This window comes from Vombatus ursinus, unplaced genomic scaffold, assembly GCF_900497805.2.
Source record: "Vombatus ursinus unplaced genomic scaffold, bare-nosed wombat genome assembly UNPS02014789.1, whole genome shotgun sequence".
NCBI classification, from domain to species: Eukaryota; Metazoa; Chordata; class Mammalia; order Diprotodontia; family Vombatidae; genus Vombatus; species Vombatus ursinus.
The window spans coordinates 23,171,120-23,194,764 of record NW_020954567.1 but is presented as its reverse complement, the minus strand read 5'-3'; the positions used below and the strand labels follow the sequence as shown (position 1 = coordinate 23,194,764).

The window sequence follows — 23,645 nt, the reverse complement described above, 5'->3', positions numbered from 1 at the left end:
TCTACATCTCCATACCCCTCCCTGCCTCGGTATATTTAGTTATCGGTCAATCTGTTTTCCCTAAGACAGCATCTGATCTTGACTAGATCCTTATGTCCCTCGCCTCCCCACCACTGCCTCCTTCCTTCAGCTTTAATAACATAATTCGACTAATCTTATCCCTCCTGTTATAGGATTGTATTACACCTCAATACGTCGAGGATCTGTGATTTGGTAACATAGGTATTCCCTCTACTAACACAGACTGGGATCCTGCCATGCCTTAGTTGATAGGCCTTATGCATTGCTGTGGTTGAAAATGACGATGTTAATAGTTAGCATTTAGATGGCACTTTAAGGTTTCCAAAATATTTTATGTGTTATCCCATATGATCCTTACAACAACCCTGTGAAGTAGGTGCTATCATTACCTCTGTTTTACAGCTAAGGAAACTGAGACAAACAGCAGTTAAATGACTTACCCAGGGTCACATAGCTATTAAGTGTCTGAGGCCAAATTTGAACTCAGGTCTTCCTCACCCCAGGTCCAGCATTCTATCTACTGTGTCACCTAGCTGCCTCCCAAAAGGTCATTACCCTGTAGCCAACCTAGGGACGAGTCTCTTCAAATTCAGCTAACCTGGTCCCCAAATGATAGATATCTCAGTTCATCAACTGGTGGTCCTAGACTCACAGCCTTTCCAGCTTGGTAGGGCCTGCCAGAGCTTGCATTCCTCTGGCATGGTCTTTGAGAACCCAGGATCACTTCCCTACCATAATGAGGCGTATTAGGAGAGTTCTTTATTGGAGGATTAATCTGGGTTTGCCTCTTGCACAGAAACACTGATAAAAGCACAAGACCCACACCACGATCATTTTCAGCATTCTACTGTCCTCATTAGAACAATTTCTTGGACCATGCAGAATGAAGGGCGAAGAGGCAGGAGCCCAGCACGAGGGATGAAACAAGAGGGGGTGCAGAATGGTGAAGAACCCAGGATCTGACAGAGAGAAAAGAACACAAAAGGTAGAGATCAAGGGGTTATAAGGAAGCAAATTCCAAGAGAGACGATGGGAGAAAACTTAAAGCAGAGATAGAAGGATGGCGGAAGAAGTGGAAGTGGTCAAGTGAGTGAAGGTGGGTCTTCCACTGAGACGCTCAACCCCCACCTTCCCCCAGAGATACACCTCCACCCCCACCCTGAGCCTCCGAACCAGCTGAACTTACAGCGTTGCTTAGAGATGTTTTGCTTTCCTCCAAATTCAATCTCATCTTGGCAATCAGCCTCCGGGTGTCCTGCACTTGGATCTGATACTGATTCCCCAGGGCCAGCATTCTGGCCGCAGTCATTTTGAGCTCATCCAGTCGTGACTGGTAGTTGGTCTCTTGGGCTCTTGCCTTGTCCAGGCGGAGCTTCAGGGACCTACCGGAGCCTGGACACATATAAAGGCACAAAGTGAGTACTTCCTGGATTGGTCATTATGGAATCACTGGACTTAACAAAGAACTAAAGAGACAGAGAAGCCCATTAGGCTGACCCAATTATAAAAGGCACAAATGTCATCTGATTGTGCTGTTTGTCCCCTTGCATCCTGGGTCAAGAAGGCATTAACAGTTAACTCTTCAACTTCCAAAAAGGATCATGGAATCATGGATTCTAAAATGGAAGGGACCTTAATGTCTAACTTCATTTTATGCATGGAAACTGTAGCCTATTGAGGTTAACTAATTTGCCCATGATCAATCAACCAACAAGTATTTATTAAGCACGTACTATGTGCCAGGCAATCTGGGAGGCACTGGTTATACAAAAAAAAAAAAAAAAAGGAACAATCCCTGCCCTCAAGGAACTTATATTCTATAAGAGAGACTACTATAGATGGTATACACATAGAGAACAGATTTATTCAGAGTAAATACAGAATAAATACCAGGTAGTTAGGAAAAGAGAGCACTAGCAGTTGGGGGGAGGAAGAAGAGGAGAAAGATCAGGAAAGGCTCTGAGTAGAAAGTGGTACTTGAGTTATATCCTGAAGGAAAGGAAGGATTCTATGTGGGAGTGCATTCCAGGAATAAGGGATGGCCAGAGTTGGAAGAAGACAGGCCATGTGTGAGAATCAGAGAGAGGGTAAGTTTGGCTGGACCATCAAATGTGGGGAAGGGAGTCCTGGGTTGGGGCCAGATTGTGAAGAGCTTTAAATGCCAAAGAGAAGGGTTTATAGTTGATGCCAGAGTCAATAGAGTCATTGTAATTTATTGAGTATGGTCAGATCACCAGCTAAGGAAAAACACTTCATTAAAATCACATAGAAAGCAAATGGTAGAGTTGAGATTTGAATCCAGATCTCTGGTTCCAAATCCAGCCCACTTTCCAGTGGACCATGCTACCTCCAAGGATAAAAAGAAGGTTTGCTAAAGGCTTGGGACTCAGGTCCCTAAAGATACTGCCCCTAGTAGAGTCACTCCACAGCATATAACTACCACCCATAGAGGCCCTTCCTTCCCTTGTCTGTCTGAAGGGAAGCTGTCCTTCATTACCTTCAGAGATCTGAGCTTCTCTCAGAATGTCCTGAAGGGTCCCCTCTGCTTCCTTCAGCCTGCCTTCCAGTTCTGCGTTGGGTAGGGCCCCACCACCAGCCTGCACCTTCAAAACAAGAGCCTCCAAACTCTGCAGCTGCTGCAGGTACTGGTCCAACTGAAACCAGCATAGGAGACAGGATCAGAACACAGATGGAAACCAAGGTTCCCCAGCCATCCTTGAGACTAGGACCTATTGAGAAACTCTGAAATACTTCTGCCCAGAGTTCAGTTTGTTCTACATTTGAGGTTCCTTTAGGACCCTGAAGGACAAATATTTACATTCTTCTTTAAATTTTGGAGAGATTTCTGGAGAGCATTTGTGTTATGACTTTTCAAATTAATTTACATTTTATTGATTTATATTCTAATTGCATTCCTTTAAAAAAAAATACACATAAAGGGCTGTAAGATCTTAAATACCATTTCATTAGCACCGCTAATCAAGTCTCCAGAAAGAATTCCAGCTGCTCCCACCAACCCGTCTCCCATCCGTCCACCCGTAGCGTTCTTATCATTGTCCTAGAAACACTTGTGGACTTTAAACAGGAAATACTCTGGGTGGCAGGTAACATTAGGAAAAGAGCTTACCTGAATCTTCACTTGGTTGTAGCAGCTGGGACAGTTGGTTAATGCTGAATGATCACAATTGACGCCCCCAAATCCAGGCTTGCAGATACAGCTCCCATCACTTCGACACCTCTGAGGCTCAGATCCCACAGAGTTGCAATTGCAAGCTAGAGAAAATAGAGGGACAGTGTAGAGAAGAACTTAAATCAGGGGGAAAAAAAAGAGGTATGATCAAGATAAATATGAAGAATGTCAAGTCACCAGTGCTGAGAAAACTCAGCCTTTTCTGATCCAGATAATATCTGTTTCCACTCACTACATGTCATCAGAAACTTAGTTTTTGAACAGGTATATTTCCAGGAAGAAGATACATAGATGAAAAGACATTGCAACAATCTATCCTTCAGTCTCTTATCGCCTACCCTAGACCGCCTACTCTTCTCCCACTATATTATTTTCCTTGGTGATCTCATCAGCTCCCATATACTCTATTATCTCCTTGTGGATGATTCTCAAATCTACTTATCTGGCCCTAACCTTTCTCTTGACCTCCGACCTCACATCTCCAACTGCCTATTATATATCTTGAATAGGATGTCTTATAGATATCTTAACCTCAACATGTCCAAACCTGAACCCGTTATCTACTTCCTCTCCCTCCAAATCTCTTCTCTTTCTAACTGCCCTATAATTGTCAAGCTTACCACTATCCTCCTAGTCACTCAGGCTCACAACCTCCCAAGCTCAAATTCTCACTCTCACTCCCCACCCCCATTTCCAATTTGTTGTGACATTCTGTCAATTCAGCTTTTATGACATCTCTCATTTATACCTCCTTGTCTGCCGATACTGCCACCACTTTGGTGCAGACCCTCACCACATCACACCTATACTACTGCAATATCCTGTTGATTTGTCTCTCTACCTCAATTCTCTCCCCATTCCAGTCCATCCTCAGTGGCCTCAGCTGTCAAAGTGATCTTCCTCAAGTGCAGGTCTGACCATGTCATTCTCCTATTCAACAAATTCCAGTATCTCCCTACCACCTCCAGGATCCGATATAAAATCCTCTGACTTTTAAAGCCCTTTTTAACCTGGCCCCTTCTTAACTTTCTAGTCTCCTTATACCTTACTCCATTTACTCTATAATCCAGTAACACAGGCCTTCTTGCTGTTCTCTGCACAAAGACACTCCATCTCCCAGTGCCATATGCATTTTCATTGGCCATCCTCCATGCCTGGAACTCACATTCTCCTCACCTCAACCTCTGGGCCTCCCTGCCTTCCTTCAAGCCTAGGCTCAAATCTCACCTTCTGCAAGAAGCCTCTCCTGGCCCCATTTAATGCTAGTGACATTAGTCAATCGACTATCTCCAGTTTATCCTGCCTATATCTGCTATGTATATAGTTGTTTTCATGTTGTCTTGCCCGTTAGATTGTAAGCTCCTAGAGGGCAGGGACTGTGGTTTTGCCTTTCTTTGTACTCACAAGCTTACAAAGCACCAGTGCTTATCACTATGCCTAGCACATAGTAAATAAAGGCTTGTTGATTGACTGACAATCCAAATGCTTATTAAACTGTATACATGTTAGATAAATTATGCCAAGATGTTGGCCCAGCACAGAGGTAGCAGGAAGATTTTTATGCAATGAATTCCAGTGCCTACTTTGGGAATAACTGAAATATCTGTTTCAAATAGTGACCAGGCTCAGTTTGAGAGTTAAAGCCAAACCATAACCCAGGAGAAAACAGTTATGGAAAACGTCAAAGAGAGGCTGAACCCAGGCTTTGTTGAACAATGAGCTCCTGCATTCCCAAGACTCCATCTGAGTGCCTCGAGGTTGGGTAAGAAATAATCTGGCCCAGGAGATCCCCAGAGGATTAATTTTCATTGGCAGCAGCTTTGGGGACCCACACAGGGCTCTGTTTGTTTTCAGCCATAGGATCTGAAGCTAGAAGGGACCCAGAGGTCCAATTCCTTCATTTTAAAAATAAGGAAATTGAAGATGAGGGAGATTTAGCTATTTGCCAAAAGTCACATAGGTGGTAATCTGTCAGAGGAAAAATCGGAACCCACTTGCTCTGATTCCAGAGCTAATGCTTTCCCACTATCTCTAGTCATGAAGCCTCTGATACATTGGGTTGGTTTAGGGTCCCCTGTAGACATCTGGGATTCTCTGAGGGGGGTTAGGTATTCTGACAAGTCCAGAAGTCCAAGGACCACTTAGGCCTTAATTATTTCACTGGGATCCTGGGGACCAGGTATAATCCAGAGTTAGTCTGGATACTCTAGGGCCAGAGGTCATAAAATCAAGTTTCTACCCTAAGCATTGTACTCATTACTAGACCTGTCATTGGCATACAACAAGTAAGACCTGAAGGGAAGAGAATGAGGCAGCTAGATGGCGCAGTGGTTAGAACGCTGGGGCCTGGATTCAGGAAGACGGAGTTCCAATCTGATCTCACATCCTTTCTAGCTGTGTGACCCTAGGCAAGACCCTGAGTCCAAATCCTCCTCCTAATGCTTAAGAGGTGTGTGACCCTGGGTAGTCATTTAACTGCCCTGAGCCTCAGTTTCTTCATCTGTTAGGGAGTTACACTTGGTGGCTTCTAAAATCCTCTCCAGCTTTACAACTATGATCCTGTGAAGAATGATACATAATAATTCCTTTCATCTGAAATAATAACTTGCATTTGTATAAGAGCCGTAAAGGTTTACAAAGCCTTTATCTTTCAACAATCCTGTGAGTCAGGTAGTATCCAGAACAGTGGCTTGGGATTAGATTTAGGAATCCCTTAAGATACTTGACTCAGAAGCAGAATGTTTCCAAGGGAAGCTTTGAGAGTCACTCATTCCACGCCCCAGTTGTACTGACTTCCTGTAAGGGCCTCTTAAACCATCTCATTATATACACCCTGTCCCCCTCTTAGCTTTAGTTTGTTCTGCCTCATTCTGGAGCCATTTATGACTCTCCCCCAACAGGTTTGGCAGCCACTTTCCTCTCTACCTGCCTCAGGATTAGAACCAAGCCATGGCCCCTTTTTATCTCAATCTCTTCCCCTTAGGAATGTAAACCTGGCTTCCTCAGGCTCCTCACCCAGTTTTAACCCATTCGAGGCCCTAATTCCTTTGATACAATGCTACTCGGTCCTGCCCTACCCTTCTTGGAGGATTCCTAATTAGCAATCAATCAGTAAGCATTTATTAAGTGCTTATTGTGTGCCAGGAATTTTGCTAAACTCTGAGGATACAACTAAAGTAATCAAAAAAAAAAAGTTCCTACCCTCAAGGATCTCACATTCTAATGGAGGAGACAACATGTAAAATCTGGGTCCGTACAAGACAGACAGAGCATGGATGGTAATCTCAGAGAGAAAGCACCGGCAGCTGCAGGGGGGGCTGGGAATGGGAAAGGCCTCCTGCCAGGAAGATGGGGTTTGAGCTGATTCCACAGACTCTACAGAGAATGTGACCTTTTACTCTGGAAGGGGTTTCAGGCCTAAATTGGTCAGGGGGACTACAAGGGGTTAGTCGTTGTGCTTTGGGCACTCCATACCCCTTGCCCGGCAATTCCAGCATCTTCGTCCCTGTTTCCATGCACAACATCACGCTTGCTTTCAGATACACACACACTCACACACTCACACACACTCACACACAAAGTACCATCAACTCCTCCAGGGTCACATTCCTACCCCGACATTTGTCTGATGGATTGGTAGCCAAAGGATTCCCAAAGTAGCCCTCTTTGCATTGGTCACAGTGGAAGCCGGCTGTGTTATAAATGCATTTCAAACATTCCCCAGTCAAGTGATCACACTTTCCAGGTGCATTGGGGTCAATGTTGTTGTTGCACTGACAGGGCTGGCAGGGTCTTACAGGACCATTTTCACCAAAGGGATCTCCATAGTAACCATCAGCACAGAGCTCACAGCGAGCACCTGGGGAGGGACAGACAAGCAAAGATTACCATGAGCAAGATCAGTGTGAGGGTCTTCAAAGAACAGGAAAAGCTAAGGTGAATGTTATCATTCCAAGGATGCCAGCCCACACTGGCACTGAAGCATCACCCATGGGAACACGCCACAGGTCACAATCAAGCTGTTTGGTCTAAGAACGAACCAAAGATTGGAGAGCACAGCATTCACAGTGTGGACTAGCTGAAAGAATGCTGCATTAAGAGTCAGAGGACTAGACTTTGAATCCTAGTTCTACAGTTTACTACATGGTTACCTTGGGTAAGTCATTTAATTTTTCGGGGTCTCAGTTGCCTTTTCTGTAATCGAGAAGGCTGGACTAGATGGTGCCCAGTCCCTTCCACCTCTAGAACTGTGACCCTATGTCCCAAACTATTTGGTTTCCTCCCAGATGACTAGCTCTCTGGTTTTTAAGAAACAGTGAGATCCATACAGCTAACCCAAGGAACTCTAGGTAGTTTCCTTTTTCCCAGCATCGTGTAGAGAGTATGGTGCATTCATAAGGATGCTGAAGTAGGAGGCGTGGGACCTGAAGAACTCATGAGGGTAAGCAGGCTGCAAAAAAGTAGATAAAACACTGGCCCTGGAGTCAGGAGGACCTCAGTCAAATCTGAGAGGAACTCCAGAGAACAGGAGTTAAGGAAACTCCCGAGGAATAGTATGACAGAAAGAGAAGATGGGCTGGTCCTGGGCCAAGAACAAGGGATGACAGGTAGAGGGCTAGAGTGTTCCACTGGTACCATTGCAATGTCGGGAGAAAGCGAGCCAAGCATAGGGCAAACTTTTGGGAAGATATGGACCAGAATCTTACACAATGGTCCAGTAGGGATGGGCCATGATCTGTGATCTGGATAATTTCAGGGAACTCCCAAATCAATGAGATTATAGCTCCATTTGAGTGTTTCAGAGAATGACTTTGGGAGGCCATATGGTAAATGGAGAGTATTGAACATTCCTGATGGGACCTGAGTTCAAATCTTGATTCTTCTATTTACTGCCTGTGTGACAAATCTAAAGTGATAAATTATTTCCCATCAGTGTCTGTTTCCTCATCTGTAAAATAAGAGACTAGATGACTTGTAAGGTTTCTCCTGGGCAGCTAGGTGAAACAGTGAACAGCGCTGGGCCTGGAATCAGGGAAGCTCATCTTCATGAGTTCAAATCTGGCCTCAGAAACTTACTAACTGCATGACCCTGAGCAAGTCACAACCCTGTTTGCCTCAGTTTCCTCATCTGTAAAATTAACTGGAGAAGGAAATGGCAAATCATGCCAGTGTCTTTGATGAGAAAACCCCCAAAAAGGGACCACGAAAAGTCAGAAATGATTGAACAACAACACAGCAAGGTCTCTCCTTCCTCTAAATCAATGATCCTATGATCACTCTTTAGGACTGAAAATAGGCAAATGCTGTTTTGATTAAAAAGGGGGGGGGTGTACTGAGTTTCCTGTCATTTGAGGTATTCAAGTGGAGGCTGGATAGCCAGTTCTTAAGGATTTTGTAGATATGACTCAAGTTTTGTGTAAAGGTTGGATTAGAGAACTCTGAATTCCTTAATAATCTTATCTGTAAAACGAGGATTTAGGAACTAGAAGAGATTTTGAGATAATTTGGTCTAACCCCCTCATTTTTACAGATGAGGACACTGAGACCCAGTAGTTCACCTAATGTCACATGGAGAATAAGCCACAGCGGGGCAGCGAGGTGGCACCGTAGATAGAGCACTGGCCCTGGAGTCAGGAGGACCTCAGTTCAAATCCGGTTTCAGACCAGACACTTGACACTTACTAGCTATATGACCCTGGGCAAGTCATTTAATCCCAATTGCCTCACCAAAAAAAAAAAAAAGAAGAAGAAAGAAAGAAAAGAGAATAAGCCACAGAGTTGGGATTTGAACCCCAAACCTTGGGCTCAAGAACTGATACTCTTGGCAATTTTGTTTGCCCCTAACTCACCCATGTTGGACAAAATAAAAATGGAATTAGAAGTTGTAAAAATCTGTAAAGTCCTTAGAAATTGGTGTTGTTTATACAGTATCATTCTTGTCAGAGCAGAAATCAGCCAGCCTATAAAGGCAGCATTGCGATTACCAGTGATCCCTTGCGGGCAGTTATTGCAGACGACTTCCTCTGTCTCTGGCATCACGGAGCAGCTGAACCCATTCTGACAAGGGCATGGCTTGCAGCTGCGGGGGTCCTGGGGATCATTATAGAAACCAATGGGGCAGTCAGCACAGTCAATGTCTGGGTTTTCATCTCCTGAATAGCAATCTCCTGGAAAGTACAGGGAAAAGGACAGAGAAATGAGCAAAAGTACATATTAAATCAACTGAAATGACTTTTCTGTAGCCTGGATGCTGCCTGGCAAACAGAATCTGCTAAGACAAAGCGCTGTATCCCCCCAAACTCTATCAAGGGAATGAAGGCTCCCTCTGTCCTAGCACCAAACCCTATGGTGGCATCTTCTCACTAAAATGCCAAGTGGAGGTAGACCCATCCTTCACCCAAATCAAGGACCATCCCCACCATTCTGCACATCCTGACACCATTTGTTTTACTTTGCCACATTCGGCTAGGACCCATATCTTCTTCGGTCTTCCGATAAAATTCCTGCAACCTTACTGTAACTGTAGGAATGTAGGGTATCTACGTGGTACAGTGGATAGAGCACTGGGCTTGGAACCAGGAAGACTCACTTCATGAATTTAAATCTGGCCTCAAACATTTATTAGCTATGTGAACCCTTGGCAAGTCACGTAACCGTATTTGCCTTAGTTCCACCTCTGTAAAATGAGCTAGCGAAGGAAATGGCAAACCACTCCAGGATCTTTGTTAAGAAAATCCCCAGTGGGATCATAAAGAATCAGCTACAACTCAACAACAACAGCAATAACAACCTGACCCCAACTCCTCCACCCAAAACTGAACCATGATGACCATATCCTGCAGTTTAGCCCCTTTCTCGCAACAGCAGAATTTCCACAATTGGATGAAGCTAATGGAATGTGTCTTCCACTATTTAATTTCATTCTTTTTCTACCAACAGAAATCAGTATCAGGCCGATTCCCATCCTCTACCCCCCTGCCCCCCAAATTACTCATACGTATGTATGTATATATATATATATACACATATACATACATACAGTATTACACATATATACACATACATATATTTATACACACATATGTAGTCACATATAAACACAAACATACATATTTTATATTATATGTACACTACATAATATACATATTTGTACACACATATGTAGTCACCTATAGATATATACTATATAAATATCTACCCACACACATATCACCGCATATACATACACACATGTATAACATTATACACACATATCTACATATCCCTTAAGCACCTATGCCACCCTCAGAAGGTTGGTTAAGTTTTTCTCACCAGTTTCTGGGTCACAGGCTCCTCCACCTTGACAGTTACATGGTATACAACTTCCAAAAGGTCCAAGCCTAGCAGAATCTCTTTTGTATCTGGGGGCACATTCTTGGCAGAATTGTCCCTTGTACCCAGTAGGACATACACATCTTTCAACCCAGGGTGCTGGGGCCCCAGAGATGGGACGAGCTGATATCAGGGTCACATTATCAAGGTATCCTGTGCCTGAAATACCAAGAAGTCAGTCAAAAAAAAGGAAGTAACTGGTAGAAGAACAGGGACCATAAGGATAAAGGTTAGGTCTAGAATTGGGTTTTCTTTTCCTTTGCTCCAGATCAAAAATTATTACCATTCAAAAAAATAAAATCAAACATTTTAAATTATAATGGCCAAGTTTGGTCCAGAAGAATTGAGAAAATGTACCTCTCTCACTTCTTTGAAGAGGTAGAAGATTATGGGTATGAAATGTGTGTGTGTGTGTGTGTGTGTGTGTGTGTGTGTAATTTGTATTGTACTATATATGTATACAGCATATATATGTGAAATAAGATGGTATTTGTAAAGCTCTTTACAAACATTAAAACATGATATAAATGCTAGCTATTATTAGCAATTAGTTTTCCTGAACTGCTTTTTCTCCCCTCTTTGTTACAAAGCATGGCTCACTGGGTAGAGAAGTTGGTGGGGATATATTTGAAAGTGAAGTGAAATAAAAACAAAAAATATTAATAAAATATTTTTGAAAAAGAAATGACTAGTGTTCATTTTTTGTGCCATTGTATTAAAATAGTTCCCTTAGGGAAGGAAGATAATAGTCCAAAAGACAAAAAAATCATTGCTTCCTCATTACCTCATTCAATAACCATCTGTCCATCACTAATCAGAAATTTAGATTTTAGAGTAAGAAGCACAGATGTCACATTGAAGTCTTGGGATTGGATGAAAACACTGAGAGAGAATATAAATGGGAAAAGAAGGCTAAAGGCAAAGCCTTAGGCAATGCTGACATTTAAGGGAGAACATAAGGCTTGGGTTCTGGTCTCTGTTCTACCAGTTATTAGTTGTGTGACTTTTGACAAGTCACCATCTTCTTGGCACTCAATATCCTCATTTGTAAATGAGTAGATCTGGAAATTTCATCTTTAAGATTTCTTATAACCCTAAAATTCCATGATTACTTGGATTGTATGATTTTGAGTCAATCAGCTGAAATATCTGCATGCTTTGAAGGTCTATGTTTATGAAAATGTCCAAGGATTCACTGACTTGAGTTGAACAAAGTCAAACAATGATAAGAGCTCACATATGACATATAGACTTTGAGAACTTTATTTCTATGACTTTGAAAAGCTGAAAAAGGCAACTAAACTCTCAGTTTATAGTCAGACCAATGGTGACTGACCAAAAGTTGGAAATGTACAAACCTAGATAGTCTTGACAAATGTCTTACATCTCAATATATAAGTTCGATACAGCCCTTCTCTAGTCTCCTTTGAGATGTTGTACTGTGTCTAATTTTACACTAAAATTATCTAAATATTCATGAGAGATTCTGGAGAGCTTCCACTATGGAAACTAGCTTGCATGACAAAACAAATTAAATAAACTAGAGATCTGGAAAGTGAGAACCAAAAGAAAAAGGCCATTCTATGATCACATTTGTTTACTCAGTTGAGCTCAATTCAAGGCTAAAGGTTCCAAGGAGTTTGAATGACCCTAAATGGTTCTTCAAATGTGGATAGGGTCTATGTGACCATTTGTAGATAAATATACCTCTCTAGAAATGGGTAGATGTCTGCATATAGGCCAAAAGGAGAGTCAGCATGGCATGGTGGATCAAGCACTGGACTTAAGAGTAAGGACAATCTGGTAAATTAGATCTATATGTCTAAAACTCAAGAAGAGAAAAATTCCTCCTTTGTCCTATTATGCTCTGCTATGCTGGTAAAAAGGGAACATATGCTAACAAAATTGTGGCACTTTCACAGAGTATGACTAGGCCTTCTCACCCTAAAAGATCTCTTTACTCCTACAGCCCTCTTTTGGTGAGTTCCTCTTGGAACCTCCGTTTTGAGGATGGACCCAGACTAACCATCTCTCACTCTTTCCCGCCCTGGCTTTGCCATCAGTGCCATCCATCCCTCCCCCAACTTTTCAGCTTCCTTTTATGTTTTGTCTTTTCCAATCAGAATGTAAGCTCCTTGAGAACAGGAACTGTTTTTCTTTTTGGCTTGTATTTGTATTCTTGTGCTTAGCTCAGTACCTGATATACAGAAAGTACTCGATACATGCTTGTTGACTTGACGAGGGTTTTAAACATTTCTATTGAATCATAAATTGACTCCTTTGGTGATAGGATCTGTCCTGACGCGCATTTCGAGAAGGCCACAAGCTGGAACCAAGGCATTGGGCATGTTGTAGGAACAGTGTGGCTGCTAACTTGGTGAAGTTCCCCTGGAAATGTTCCTGCAGGCCTATTAGTCACTTACTGTAGTCTCCATACGTAGCTCTGATCCAAAGGGCTGTCAGGTTCCGTAATAACCTGCGGTACTCAAAATAACTCAGCTGAGGGCTCCATTTACTGCTCGGATGTTCATTCAATCTGTACGTTTAAAAACCAAAAGCTTTTAAAAAAAATCACACTCTTTCCACAGCCCTCCTGATTATAAACCAGACTTTATAATCTGGGAACAGAGACTGATCAGTACAGTTCTATACAAACACTCAGAAAGGTAAAAGTCGGCTCTTTAAAAATATTTGTTGACTTGAACTAAATTGAAGGTGGAACCCCCTTTGCTAACAATTTTGTCACATACTGGAGATCTGAGTTTTAGGACTAATGCAGTGCCCTTTTGTGCCCAGAACTCCTACCTCAGATCATCCTCTCCCTCACCTCTCTACCTTCCACCACCGATGGTGGTTACCTCAGTCACTAGCTATGGTTCATTTCATTCTCCAGACTTCTTAGCAGCAGCTATGCTTCTGGACACACCACCTGTCCCCTCCTCCCCACTCCCTTCCAGGTCTAGAACTTAATCAAATCAACTCTCTGTGTTCCTGGAAAGGGTGTGCCAATCCACTCCCTTATGGCTCCATTCACCATCCCTGTACCCTTCCAAGCCAAAATATCTCTCCTTGCCATCACTCCCCTACATATGTTACTTCTCCCTATTAGAATGTAAGTTCTTTGAGGGTAAGAACTGTCTTCATCCTTGTAGCTATGTTTCCAAAGCTTAGCACAATATAAAAGCTTAGCACACATAGTAAATGCTTAAAAAATGATTTTTCATTGATTTATCATCAGTCAACAAATATTTATGAAACCCTTTCTATGTACTAAGCACTAGGCTAAGGGCATTCAGTAATGAAGAAGAAATCACAGGCAGGGTCAACTCAACCCTGAATATGTTTGCTTACTTGAATGTGTATGTCTTGGTGATTCCACACGGCAACGTCTTCCCAAGTGGCATTAAAGGGGCTGAGACACGAAGACCAGCTCCCTCTAGAATCACATCATGAGCAGAAGGGTGCCTCCCTCCTCGGTCCACACGGTAGTCAAAAGATAGGCTCTGTCCATAGCTCACCTGTTGGTTCCCAAGAAATTTGGCTATAAAGTAAAATATCATGGAAAAAGAGAAAGAGTTAGTGAAGAAATTGCAGAAGGAAACATCATTTTGAAAAAAAAAATTATTTAAAAAAGAGCCTGGATCTGGGATTTCATTGGTATAGGGAACTTCAGGTGATGAAACTCCCTTTACCAGTGCAGGTCAACACCTTCTCTGCAACTTATAACCTTACAGAGAATGCTGAGAGGTTAAATGATTTGCCCAAGGTCACAAAGGCAGGACTCAGATCCAGTCTTCCTCATTCCAAGGCTTCTTTTTCCCTTGGGCCACACAGTCTCTAATACATTGGACTACAGAGCTGCTGAGGTCAGTCACTCAGTAAAAATTTATTCAATGCCTACTGTGTGCGGAGTGCTGTGTTAAGCCCTAGGAATACAAAGAGAGACAAAAGATAATCCTTGCCCTCAAGGAGCTCACAGTCTAATAGAGGAGACAACATGCAAAGAGTTGCGTACCAATAAGCTATATACAGAATAAATGGGAGAAAATTGACAGAGGGAAGGCATTAGAATTAAGAGGGTTGGAAAAGACTTCCTGTCGGAGGTGAGATTTCTTCTGGGACTTGAAGGAAGCCAGGGAAGGCTGAGATGAGGAAGATGAGGAAGGAGAACATTGTGGGCATGAGGGATAGCCATTGAAGAATGCCCAGAGTCAGGAGATAAGAGTTTGTTTTCAGAGCAGCAAGGAGGCCAGAGTCACTGGATCACAGAGAGCTTACTGTTGTTCTGAAACTCATTTGAATATTGAAAGAAGAGGGAATTCCCATGGGCCCCTATGGGTGGGTCCTTTTGTTTGATAGGGCAGGGGCCTTGGGTAAAAATAATAGAGACAGTCTGGTCTGGACACATGTTTATGAGCTATAACACAGAGACTCTAGAATGACCTGTTCTTGTAGACTAACTTCCAAAGGACTCATGATGAAAAATGCTATTCATCTCCAGAGAAAGAATTAGTGGAGTCTGAATGCATATTTAAGCATACTGTTTTTCACTTTATTTTTTTTGTGTGTGTGCTTTTTGGTCTATTTTCTTTCATACCATAACTAATGTTGAAGTGTGTTGAAATATGTTTTGCAAGATTACACATGTATAACCTATAGCAAATTGTTTACCATCTCAGGGAGGGAGAAAATTTGGAAATCAAAATTTATAAAAAATGAATGTTAAAAATTATCTTTACATGTAATTAAAGAAAAAAATAAATGTTATTTTTTTAAAAAACTTATCTCAGCCTCAGTTTCCTCATCTGTAAAATGGAGATTATTATTAGGTTTGTTGTCATTTAAAGTTAAATAGAGAATATATTACTTCAGGAAAAGAAACAGCTATCATCTCCATTACTGATTGTGTGCAATCTCAGTCACTTCATTTATAATCTCTGAACCTAACCCAACCCCACCTTTGTAAAAATGGCAGTGAAGATGCCTGCCTCCTGCCTAATCATAGGCTGCTTATGAAGTTCACACAAAATGGTGACATATGTGAAAGCCCTTTGTAAATGACAAGTGCTAAACAGGTATAAGGTTGTGGTTGTTATTGTTGGTATTATTTCTAGAGTTCAAATGCCCATTGTTCCACTGTTAAGACATAGGGTCACAGCAGGAGAACACTGAATGACTAGGTTTCTACATTTATCCCCATTAATTTACCAAATTGATTTTCATGTCTTATAAAAGTTAGTAACCCTTTGAAGAAATACAGTTCTTTACGTACCAGGAGCTACAAAATAGATAGGATCAGATCTCCTGGCTGTACTAAACACATCATGGTGGCGTTGTGACCATTGAAGCGGTGCAGGGTTTCTGTTTCTGTGGGTAGCCCTCCAGCCATCAGCATCTAGAAAACAAACACATAAAAGAGGTTTCACTTAGGATGCTTCTGACCACAATCAGAGCTGCAGCTAGCGTGGGGCGACTGGAGCTCTGTGTAAGGATGACAATACTCAGGGGGCAGCCATTGCTTCCTCCCTGTGATCATTGCCACCCATATATCTCACCTCCAGATCACGTCAAGATTATATACTCATTTTATTTATACACGCAGAGCCCTGGCAAGGCAAAATAGTCCAGGTGGTACAAGGAGAAACTCCAGCTTAGATAGCAGGGTAAGATCTCCTAGGATCCCAAAACCACTTAACCACTTCTGGAAGACGTGCTAGTGATCATGAGTTGGTTTGGGGGAATATAACAAGGAAAGATGGATACACAGGTAGGTCCTGATTAGTGCAAATAATGAACCCCACGAAGTGGTCACGTGTTCAAGGTCATATTTATGTAAAATATGGTTCCAGTCTAGTGGAAATATACAGTGCAAATTTAAATAATGGGACCACTTCATGGAATTCATACTAATCAGGACCTAGCTGTATGGTAACTTTTTGATTATTTTTTTTTATTTTTTTCTTTTGGCTAGGCAATGGGGTTAAGTGACTTGCCCAGGGTCACACAGCTAGTAAGTGTTATGTGTCTGAGGCCGGATTTGAACTCAGGTCCTCCTGAATTCAGGGCCGGTGCTCTATCCACTGTGCCACCTAGCTGCCCCTTGATTATTTTTTTAAGCTAAAACTTGGTGGAAATAAAAAAAAAATCAGTGTAAGTAAACTGTTCACCTGTGAATTTTTCCAAGGTATCAGGCTATTATTAATATTATTATTATTGTTGTTGTTTTTGTTGTTGTTCAATGTTCAAAAGAGATAACATATCAAAGGACAACCTCCTAGCACACTCTTCCACCCAAGCAGAAGCCTACTTCCTGACAGCGGGAAAATACACTTGCTTTGGAGGCCAAGCCCCTGAATTTAAGCTCTGGTCTCTGTGTGACCTTGATACTCTGGGCCTTCATTTGCTCGTCTGTAAAACAAGGGGAAGGAACGTTGGGCTAGATGACCCACAAGGTTCACTTCTACTCAAAATTTATGATATTTCCTAAAGAAATGAGGCCTCTGCTCACTAAGGGTCTGTGAATGCACACTTCCTGGGAATCCTAAGCAAATGAAAGCTGTTACCTCGATGGAAAGTAGAAGTGATCTTGTAGACACTGTACACCCCAGAACTGCTGCAAGTGGCTGAGTGGCCATAGCAGAAGCACTGAGTACATCCTTCAGGGTTGCCTTTGTCCAGATGGTAGTACCCAGGCCGACACCTAGAACAGTGATTTCAGAAATTGGTGCCGTAATACAGGTGCCGATAATCTAATGCCTGGTTCAGCCATGACGTCTTCTCCCTTCACTCCCTCTCACCAGGCCCTGATAGTTCTGCCAGAAGGATTCTGTCCACTTCAGTAAAAGCTCCTCCTCTTACACGCACTCCCTCTGATTGGCAATGACAGCCCCAAGAAGAGGAGGCTTTTAGAGAAAATGCCTGTTTTCCCCTAGAGGAAGCCTCTCCAGCTCTGGCAAGGCCCATCAGTAGAACAAGGTCAAGTTAAACTCGGGGACTAGAGGACCGTAGTCATTGACCCAGCTTTGACATTTTGGGCGCTCTCTCAGATATGACTCACCTTTTCCACACTTGAAGGAGTGAGGCAGAAACTGGAAATACAAAAAGGCATGAGGAGAGTGTGGGAAGATATAGAACTGGAATAAGATTCTTGAAAGGTATGTGTGGTGGAGGATGGGAATGAGCAAGAAATTCTCTGACACCCCAGATCCTTATCATAACTCGGATGGCCACACCATCTCCCACTGTCACTCTTAGTGGTGGGTTCTAATTCCATTGGCCACCATTCCCTAGCATGGACCTGGAAACTGAGAGGAGATTATGGTCTAAGTACAAGCCCCAAATGTGTTAGGACTACAAAAAAAGGGGAAGGGTGTGTGCATGACCTCCAAGGAAGTGATCCCTTCCTCTCTCCTCCCCTCCTCTATCTCCATCTTTGAGTGGAAGAACTAACTACAGGAGTTGCATTGAGGGCAGCAGCCCTGATGGAAACCATGCCCCACCCCACTCCCCAAGCCTCCATGATGAGATCTCAAAGTAAAAGCAGCAGGTGTGGGCAGTTATATTTGTCGAGGTTTAAACTGAGAGGCAGCATGGCATGACGGGCAGCTGGCTGTTCTCAAGGATAGCAAGATCTAGTTTCAAGATGTAACAATGGGCAAGGCACTCAACCTCTCATAGTCCCAGGGAACTCATTGCTAATCTATGGCAATGGAGAGAGTTTCTACAGGTTACCTCTACACTGATGAAATATGAGAGAGAATGAAACAGACAGAGAAAGGCAGAGACAAAGACAGAGAAAAAGAGGAAGGAACGAAGGAAGGAAGGAAAGAAAGAAGAAAGGAAGAAAAGAAGGAAAGAATGAAGGGGAAGGGAGGAAGGAAGAAAGGGAGAAAGAAGGGAAGGAAGGAGGGAAGGAAGGAGAGAGGGAGGAAGGAAAGAAAGAGAGGGAAGGAAAGAAGGAAGGGGAAGGAAGAAAGGGAGGAAGGATGGAAAGAAAGAAAGAAAGGAAAGAGAAAGGAAAGAAAGAAAAAAAGAAATTTACTATAATAAAGCAGGAATTTCTCTCCTTCTTGCTTGGAAGAACAATGGAAGAACCCTTAAAAATGCAGGCTAGGAATTCACTAAGAGTTTCCTTTACCTTGGGTACAAGTGATTGGATGGATGCCAAAGAATGGCTTTTACTTTTAAGAAAATGAGGGGAGGAGAAAGGAAGTCTTTCCCTCTGGTACCAACTCCAGATCTCTCTTCTAATAATCCCAGGGGAGGGGGTAGTATTAAACTCAAGCACAAGTTGTACCTGAGGAGTGTCCTGCAATAGCAAGCTTAGGGTGGATCCCCCCACGTTGCTCCACCTGCCCTAACATGGCTTGGCTCCCAAGAGGCTCTGACAGCTTTTTCCACTTCATGTTTATGCACGTTTTCTGTGTGTGTGTGTGTGTGTGTGTATGTATGTACAAGTGGCACTGCTTTTGTAATACATCAATACACCCCCACATATACACACATACACACATATGCATACCCCAATGCCATCTTTGGTCAGTTCCTTTTCTATACATAGTGGATATCCATGGCCATATGTGGGGATAGCCTTTTGTAAGGATTTTCCTAATAATTTTCCTAACCAAGTCAACCCTTTACAGATAATAAAAGTATAGCCCCTGTTCTCATGGTTTCACATTATATTGGTATGGAAGTACTTGGGAGGCGAAAGACATTCTTGGAGGAGAAACTTGAGGGGTTTAGGAATGAAGACCATTAAAACAAATGGTCTGGCTGGGTGGCACGTGCTCACCTCTAACCTCTGCTACTAGGGCAGGCTAAGGCTGATGAATCTTGAACTTAGGAGTTCTGAGTTGTGGTAAAGCCAACACTCCCCAGAGTCCCCACTAAATTCATCATCATATGGTGAGTTCCCAGAAGCAAAGGGCCACCAGGCTGCCTAAGGAAGGGTGAGCCGGCCCAGGTCAGAAACATAAAACAGGTTCCATGCCAATCAGGATTGGCCCATGCCTGGCCACTGCCCTTCCAGCCTGGGTGAGATAAGGAGACCCATTCTCAAAAAAGGGGAGAGGTCTGGGGTAAAAGACCCTTGAAGATCAAAGACCCTGCCCAAGGTTGATTTAAGAGCCAGATAAGGTTCAAGGGCTTAGATGGGAACCATGCCAGAAGGTACAGGAGGGATCTCAATGTTTATCATCCTTTACCATTTTGCCATCCCAGAGAAGACTGATTCTCTTGCTCCTCACCAAGGTGACCTTAACACTAATTCAATAGATTCAGTAAACAAACACAGACCTATCACAGCGTTCTCCAGTGACCGAAGCTTTGCAGACACATCGACCTGAGTCACAGCTCCCTGTGCTACCAGCTGGATCACAGTCACATTTGGAATCTCTGGAAAAGAAAAGGCAAAGTGCTGACTAATAAACCCACAGCAATTATATACATAAAATCACCATAGGCAAGGGTCATCTTTACTGCTGATAATATGTTTAAAGTCCCACTTCCTCTAGGAGACCTGGCACCAGGCCTGCAGTCAGGAAGGCAAGTTCAAATTCAGCCTCAGACACTTACTAGCTGGGTGACCCTGGGCAAGTCGCTTACCCCTGTTTATCTCTGTTTCCTCCTCTGTAAAATGAGCTGGAGAAGAAAATGGCAAAACACAGCAGTATCTTTGCCAAGAAAATCCCCAAATGACTCAACAACAATAAAATTCCAGAACTAAAGTAATCACAAATTGGAGGCAGACGAGGTCAGGGGACAGATCTTTCTTGAGACTTCAGGGGGCTAGAGATGCTCTGGAATTCCTAATGTTCTCCTTTGTTGAACAACTCAAAAGCCTTAGGGAGAATGGATCTAGGATCAACTGTTGATGCTGCAGGGATCCCCAAAGAACTCATCCCTGTGAAGCCCAGCCCAGAAAGAATCATAGGTTCATCAGCTTAGAATTGGAAGGGACCTTAGAGATAATCTGGTGCAGCCCATCCAATGAGGATAGTGAAGTCCAGAGGTTAAGTGACTTGCCCAAGGTCACACAGACAGGAAGTAACAGAGCCATGGATCTAGTGACTTCAAATCCAGGGCTCTCTCTGCCACACCATCCCGCCTTTCCAGGTGTGATCTGATCATGGCAGAGTACAGCAGGACTACAACTCCACTCCTTCTGGACACTGAATACAGCCCAAGATTTCACCAGCTTTTTTAGTTGTCATATATTAATGAACTAAAACCCTGAGACTTTTACCATACAAACTGCCATCTAACATGTCTCTGCCACCTTGTACTTATAAAGTCGGTTATTTCGACTCAAGCACAAGATTTTACTTTTATCCCTTTTAATTTCACCTTATTGGATTTAGTCCCAGGTTTCATTTTGCCATCCCACATGTTAGCGAACTTTCCCAGACTTGTGCCATCTGCAATAGTGATAAGTATGTCTTTATTCAAGTCACTGATTAAAATGCTCAGTGACACCTGGCCAAGGACAGACAATCCAATCCAGTTAGTGTTTAGTAAATGCTTAAATAGATTGATAGTAATAATATGTTATCAACCTTTACTGTTTTTTCACAAAAGGCACATGGTTTTTTACAAAATGACTCATCTTGGTAGATACTTTATTCAGATACTCTATTTACCCTGAAGATTACTAATAACAGCAACAATACACCCATATTCAAAATCACAGGGTCAAAGAATCTGAGGGATGGATGGGATATCTGAGGCCACCTAACCAACCAATCACCTAGTCCAAGAGAATGGCCATTATTAATAACTGTTATTATTGTACTTCTATGTTCACAAAGAACTTTACATATATTATCTGATTTGATCTTTACAACAACTCTGTGAGGTAGCTACTTTTATTATTCTCATCTGTAAGATGAGACTGCAAGATATTAAACAACTTTCCCCAGATCATACAGCTAGTGTCTGAGGCCAGATTTGAACTCAGGAATAGGAGTCTTCCTGACTCCAGGCCTGGTGCTTTGTGCACTACGGCATCACCTAACTGTCTCCACTGTATCATACTTGACAAGGGGTCAGCCAGTCTCTGTCTGAAGACCTTCAGTGAAGGGGAACCCATTACCTTCCAGGGCATCCCATTCTTCTTTTGGACTGCTCTAATTGGTAAATAAATCAATATACAACTTTTCAGATAGAAGCTATTGTTTTTCCAGGGCCCCACAATTAGTTTGGTTGGATGGTTCTAGAAAAAAAAAACTATTTAGGGAGCATTTGTCAAGAGATCTCTATAAAAGATAAATGACAAGACTTCTAAGGCCCAACCCTATTGCTGCTGTTTTGGGCTAACATCTTAGAGAAGAGCAGTCCGAAGGTTTAGGTGCTTAACTAAACAGGAATTAATCAATAAATGCTTCTTGAATTGGCCTGGTCCAAATTTGAACTCTTGGGAATCCAAAGGGAATCAGGGGGTCAAGGATGTCCAACTCCATTTGAAGCATCCACAAAGTGGTACATTAATAGTGTTCTACATTGAATTACATTGAAGCTTTAAAGGAGAATAAATAGTTTAGTGCTTATCGGTCAAAGAAAACACGTCAGATGGAAAAAGTCAAGTCCTCACCTCATTCAGTACCCCTGACTTGGAGAACAACTCTTGAGAAATCACCAGTCTTTCCATGAGGTTGACAAAAGAAGGTATAGCCACCACTATCCCATTCCCAAGTCACTACACATTGTCCTGAGACCCTCAGTACCTGAAGGAGATGAAGACCCTGGACTCATACCAGAAAATCAGTCCAAGAATACATTAGGAGTACAGAAATATGGCTTCGGCCAAAACTCAGAAACACCTCCATGTATTAAAGACCACTTAAATTAAAGTTCAACACAAGAACAAAGGTCTTCTGACCTTGACACAGCTTGAGCCAGGCTCTGGAAGCCACATTAAAGGTTTTCCTGTGGTTTGGACACGTATGACTAGGGTTTCCCTCTAAGAACAGGAGGTATTGGCAAGTTTGGGCCACCTTCAGAGGGCGTTTTCAGCACGTGGGTATTGAGTCATCACTTTTCTAGGGTTGGGTGTCAAGGAAGAAGGAGACAGTGGTAAAAGTGGTAAAAAGAGATTGAAAGTCATCCTTGAGCTCATCTTTTGCCAAACCCCTAACCTCATCTGCATTGTAAAAGTCCTAACCTTTGCACATCTGTTTAGTGGTAGAATCTTGTGGTAAAGAAAGATCAGACCTTGGTTTGTCTGAGAAAAAGCAATCAATTCTTGGAGTTTTCTGACCATAATGTCCCTCTCCCTCCTCCTGCACTTATCAGGGAGGTCCCAGTTCAGAATAGGATGTTTGAGGGTTAAGGGAAAGGTCATATCTCCCTGTCTTTACCTTTTTTTTTTCTCTCCCTCATCTGCATTCATTAACTTCTAAGTATGTGATTAAGAGTTAAGTTCCATCTTGTCATTTGTGAGGTAGGAGGTATTGTGGAGAGAATACTAAATTTAGGTAGAGCTGAATCTCGCTCCTTCACATACTGTCGGTCCCTGGGAAAATCACTTAACTGCTTCAGTTCATCTGTACAGGAAGGCTTAATTCGCTACACCATAGGATTATTATGGCAGCTAGGTGGTGGCACAATGGATAGAGGGATGGACCAGGGGTGGTGAAGATCTGAGTTCAAATCCAGCCTCAGCCATTTACTAGCTGTGTGACAGAGGGAAAATCACTTGACCTCTATCTGCCTTCGTTTCCTCATCTGTAAAATGGGGATCATAATAGAACCTACTGGGGGCAGCTAGGTGGTGCAGTGGATAGAGCACCGGCCCTGAAGTCAGGAGGACCTGAGTGCAAATCTGGCCTCAGACCAAACACTTGACATTTACTAGCTGTGTGACCCTGGGCAAGTCACTTAACCCCAATTGCCTAAAAATAATAGTAATAATAATAATAATAATAATAATAATGATAGAGCCTACCTCCCAGGTTGTTGTGAGAATTAAATGAGAATACTTGTAAAGTGCTTCACAAACTTTAAAGCAATACGTAAATGCAAGCTACCATGATTGATTATGATTATGAAAGTACTTTGTAAAGGG

General features: G+C 42.6%; 1 protein-coding gene across 1 annotated transcript in view; it reads right to left on the bottom strand.

Moving 5' to 3' along the window:
- LAMC2 (laminin subunit gamma 2) overlaps window positions 1–23,645 on the bottom strand; it is an 82,070-nt gene that overhangs the window by 16,292 nt on the left and 42,133 nt on the right. Inside the window, exons 5-15 of the mRNA XM_027868585.1 lie at window positions 19,880–19,978; window positions 17,146–17,282; window positions 15,855–15,977; window positions 13,934–14,123; window positions 13,006–13,118; window positions 10,523–10,741; window positions 9,196–9,378; window positions 6,825–7,070; window positions 3,149–3,294; window positions 2,519–2,675; window positions 1,208–1,413 (exon numbers count right to left, since the gene is read on the bottom strand). Of these exons, the coding sequence (XP_027724386.1) occupies window positions 1,208–1,413; window positions 2,519–2,675; window positions 3,149–3,294; window positions 6,825–7,070; window positions 9,196–9,378; window positions 10,523–10,741; window positions 13,006–13,118; window positions 13,934–14,123; window positions 15,855–15,977; window positions 17,146–17,282; window positions 19,880–19,978 (1,819 nt within the window). The remainder of the gene's footprint in view (window positions 1–1,207; window positions 1,414–2,518; window positions 2,676–3,148; window positions 3,295–6,824; window positions 7,071–9,195; window positions 9,379–10,522; window positions 10,742–13,005; window positions 13,119–13,933; window positions 14,124–15,854; window positions 15,978–17,145; window positions 17,283–19,879; window positions 19,979–23,645) is intronic.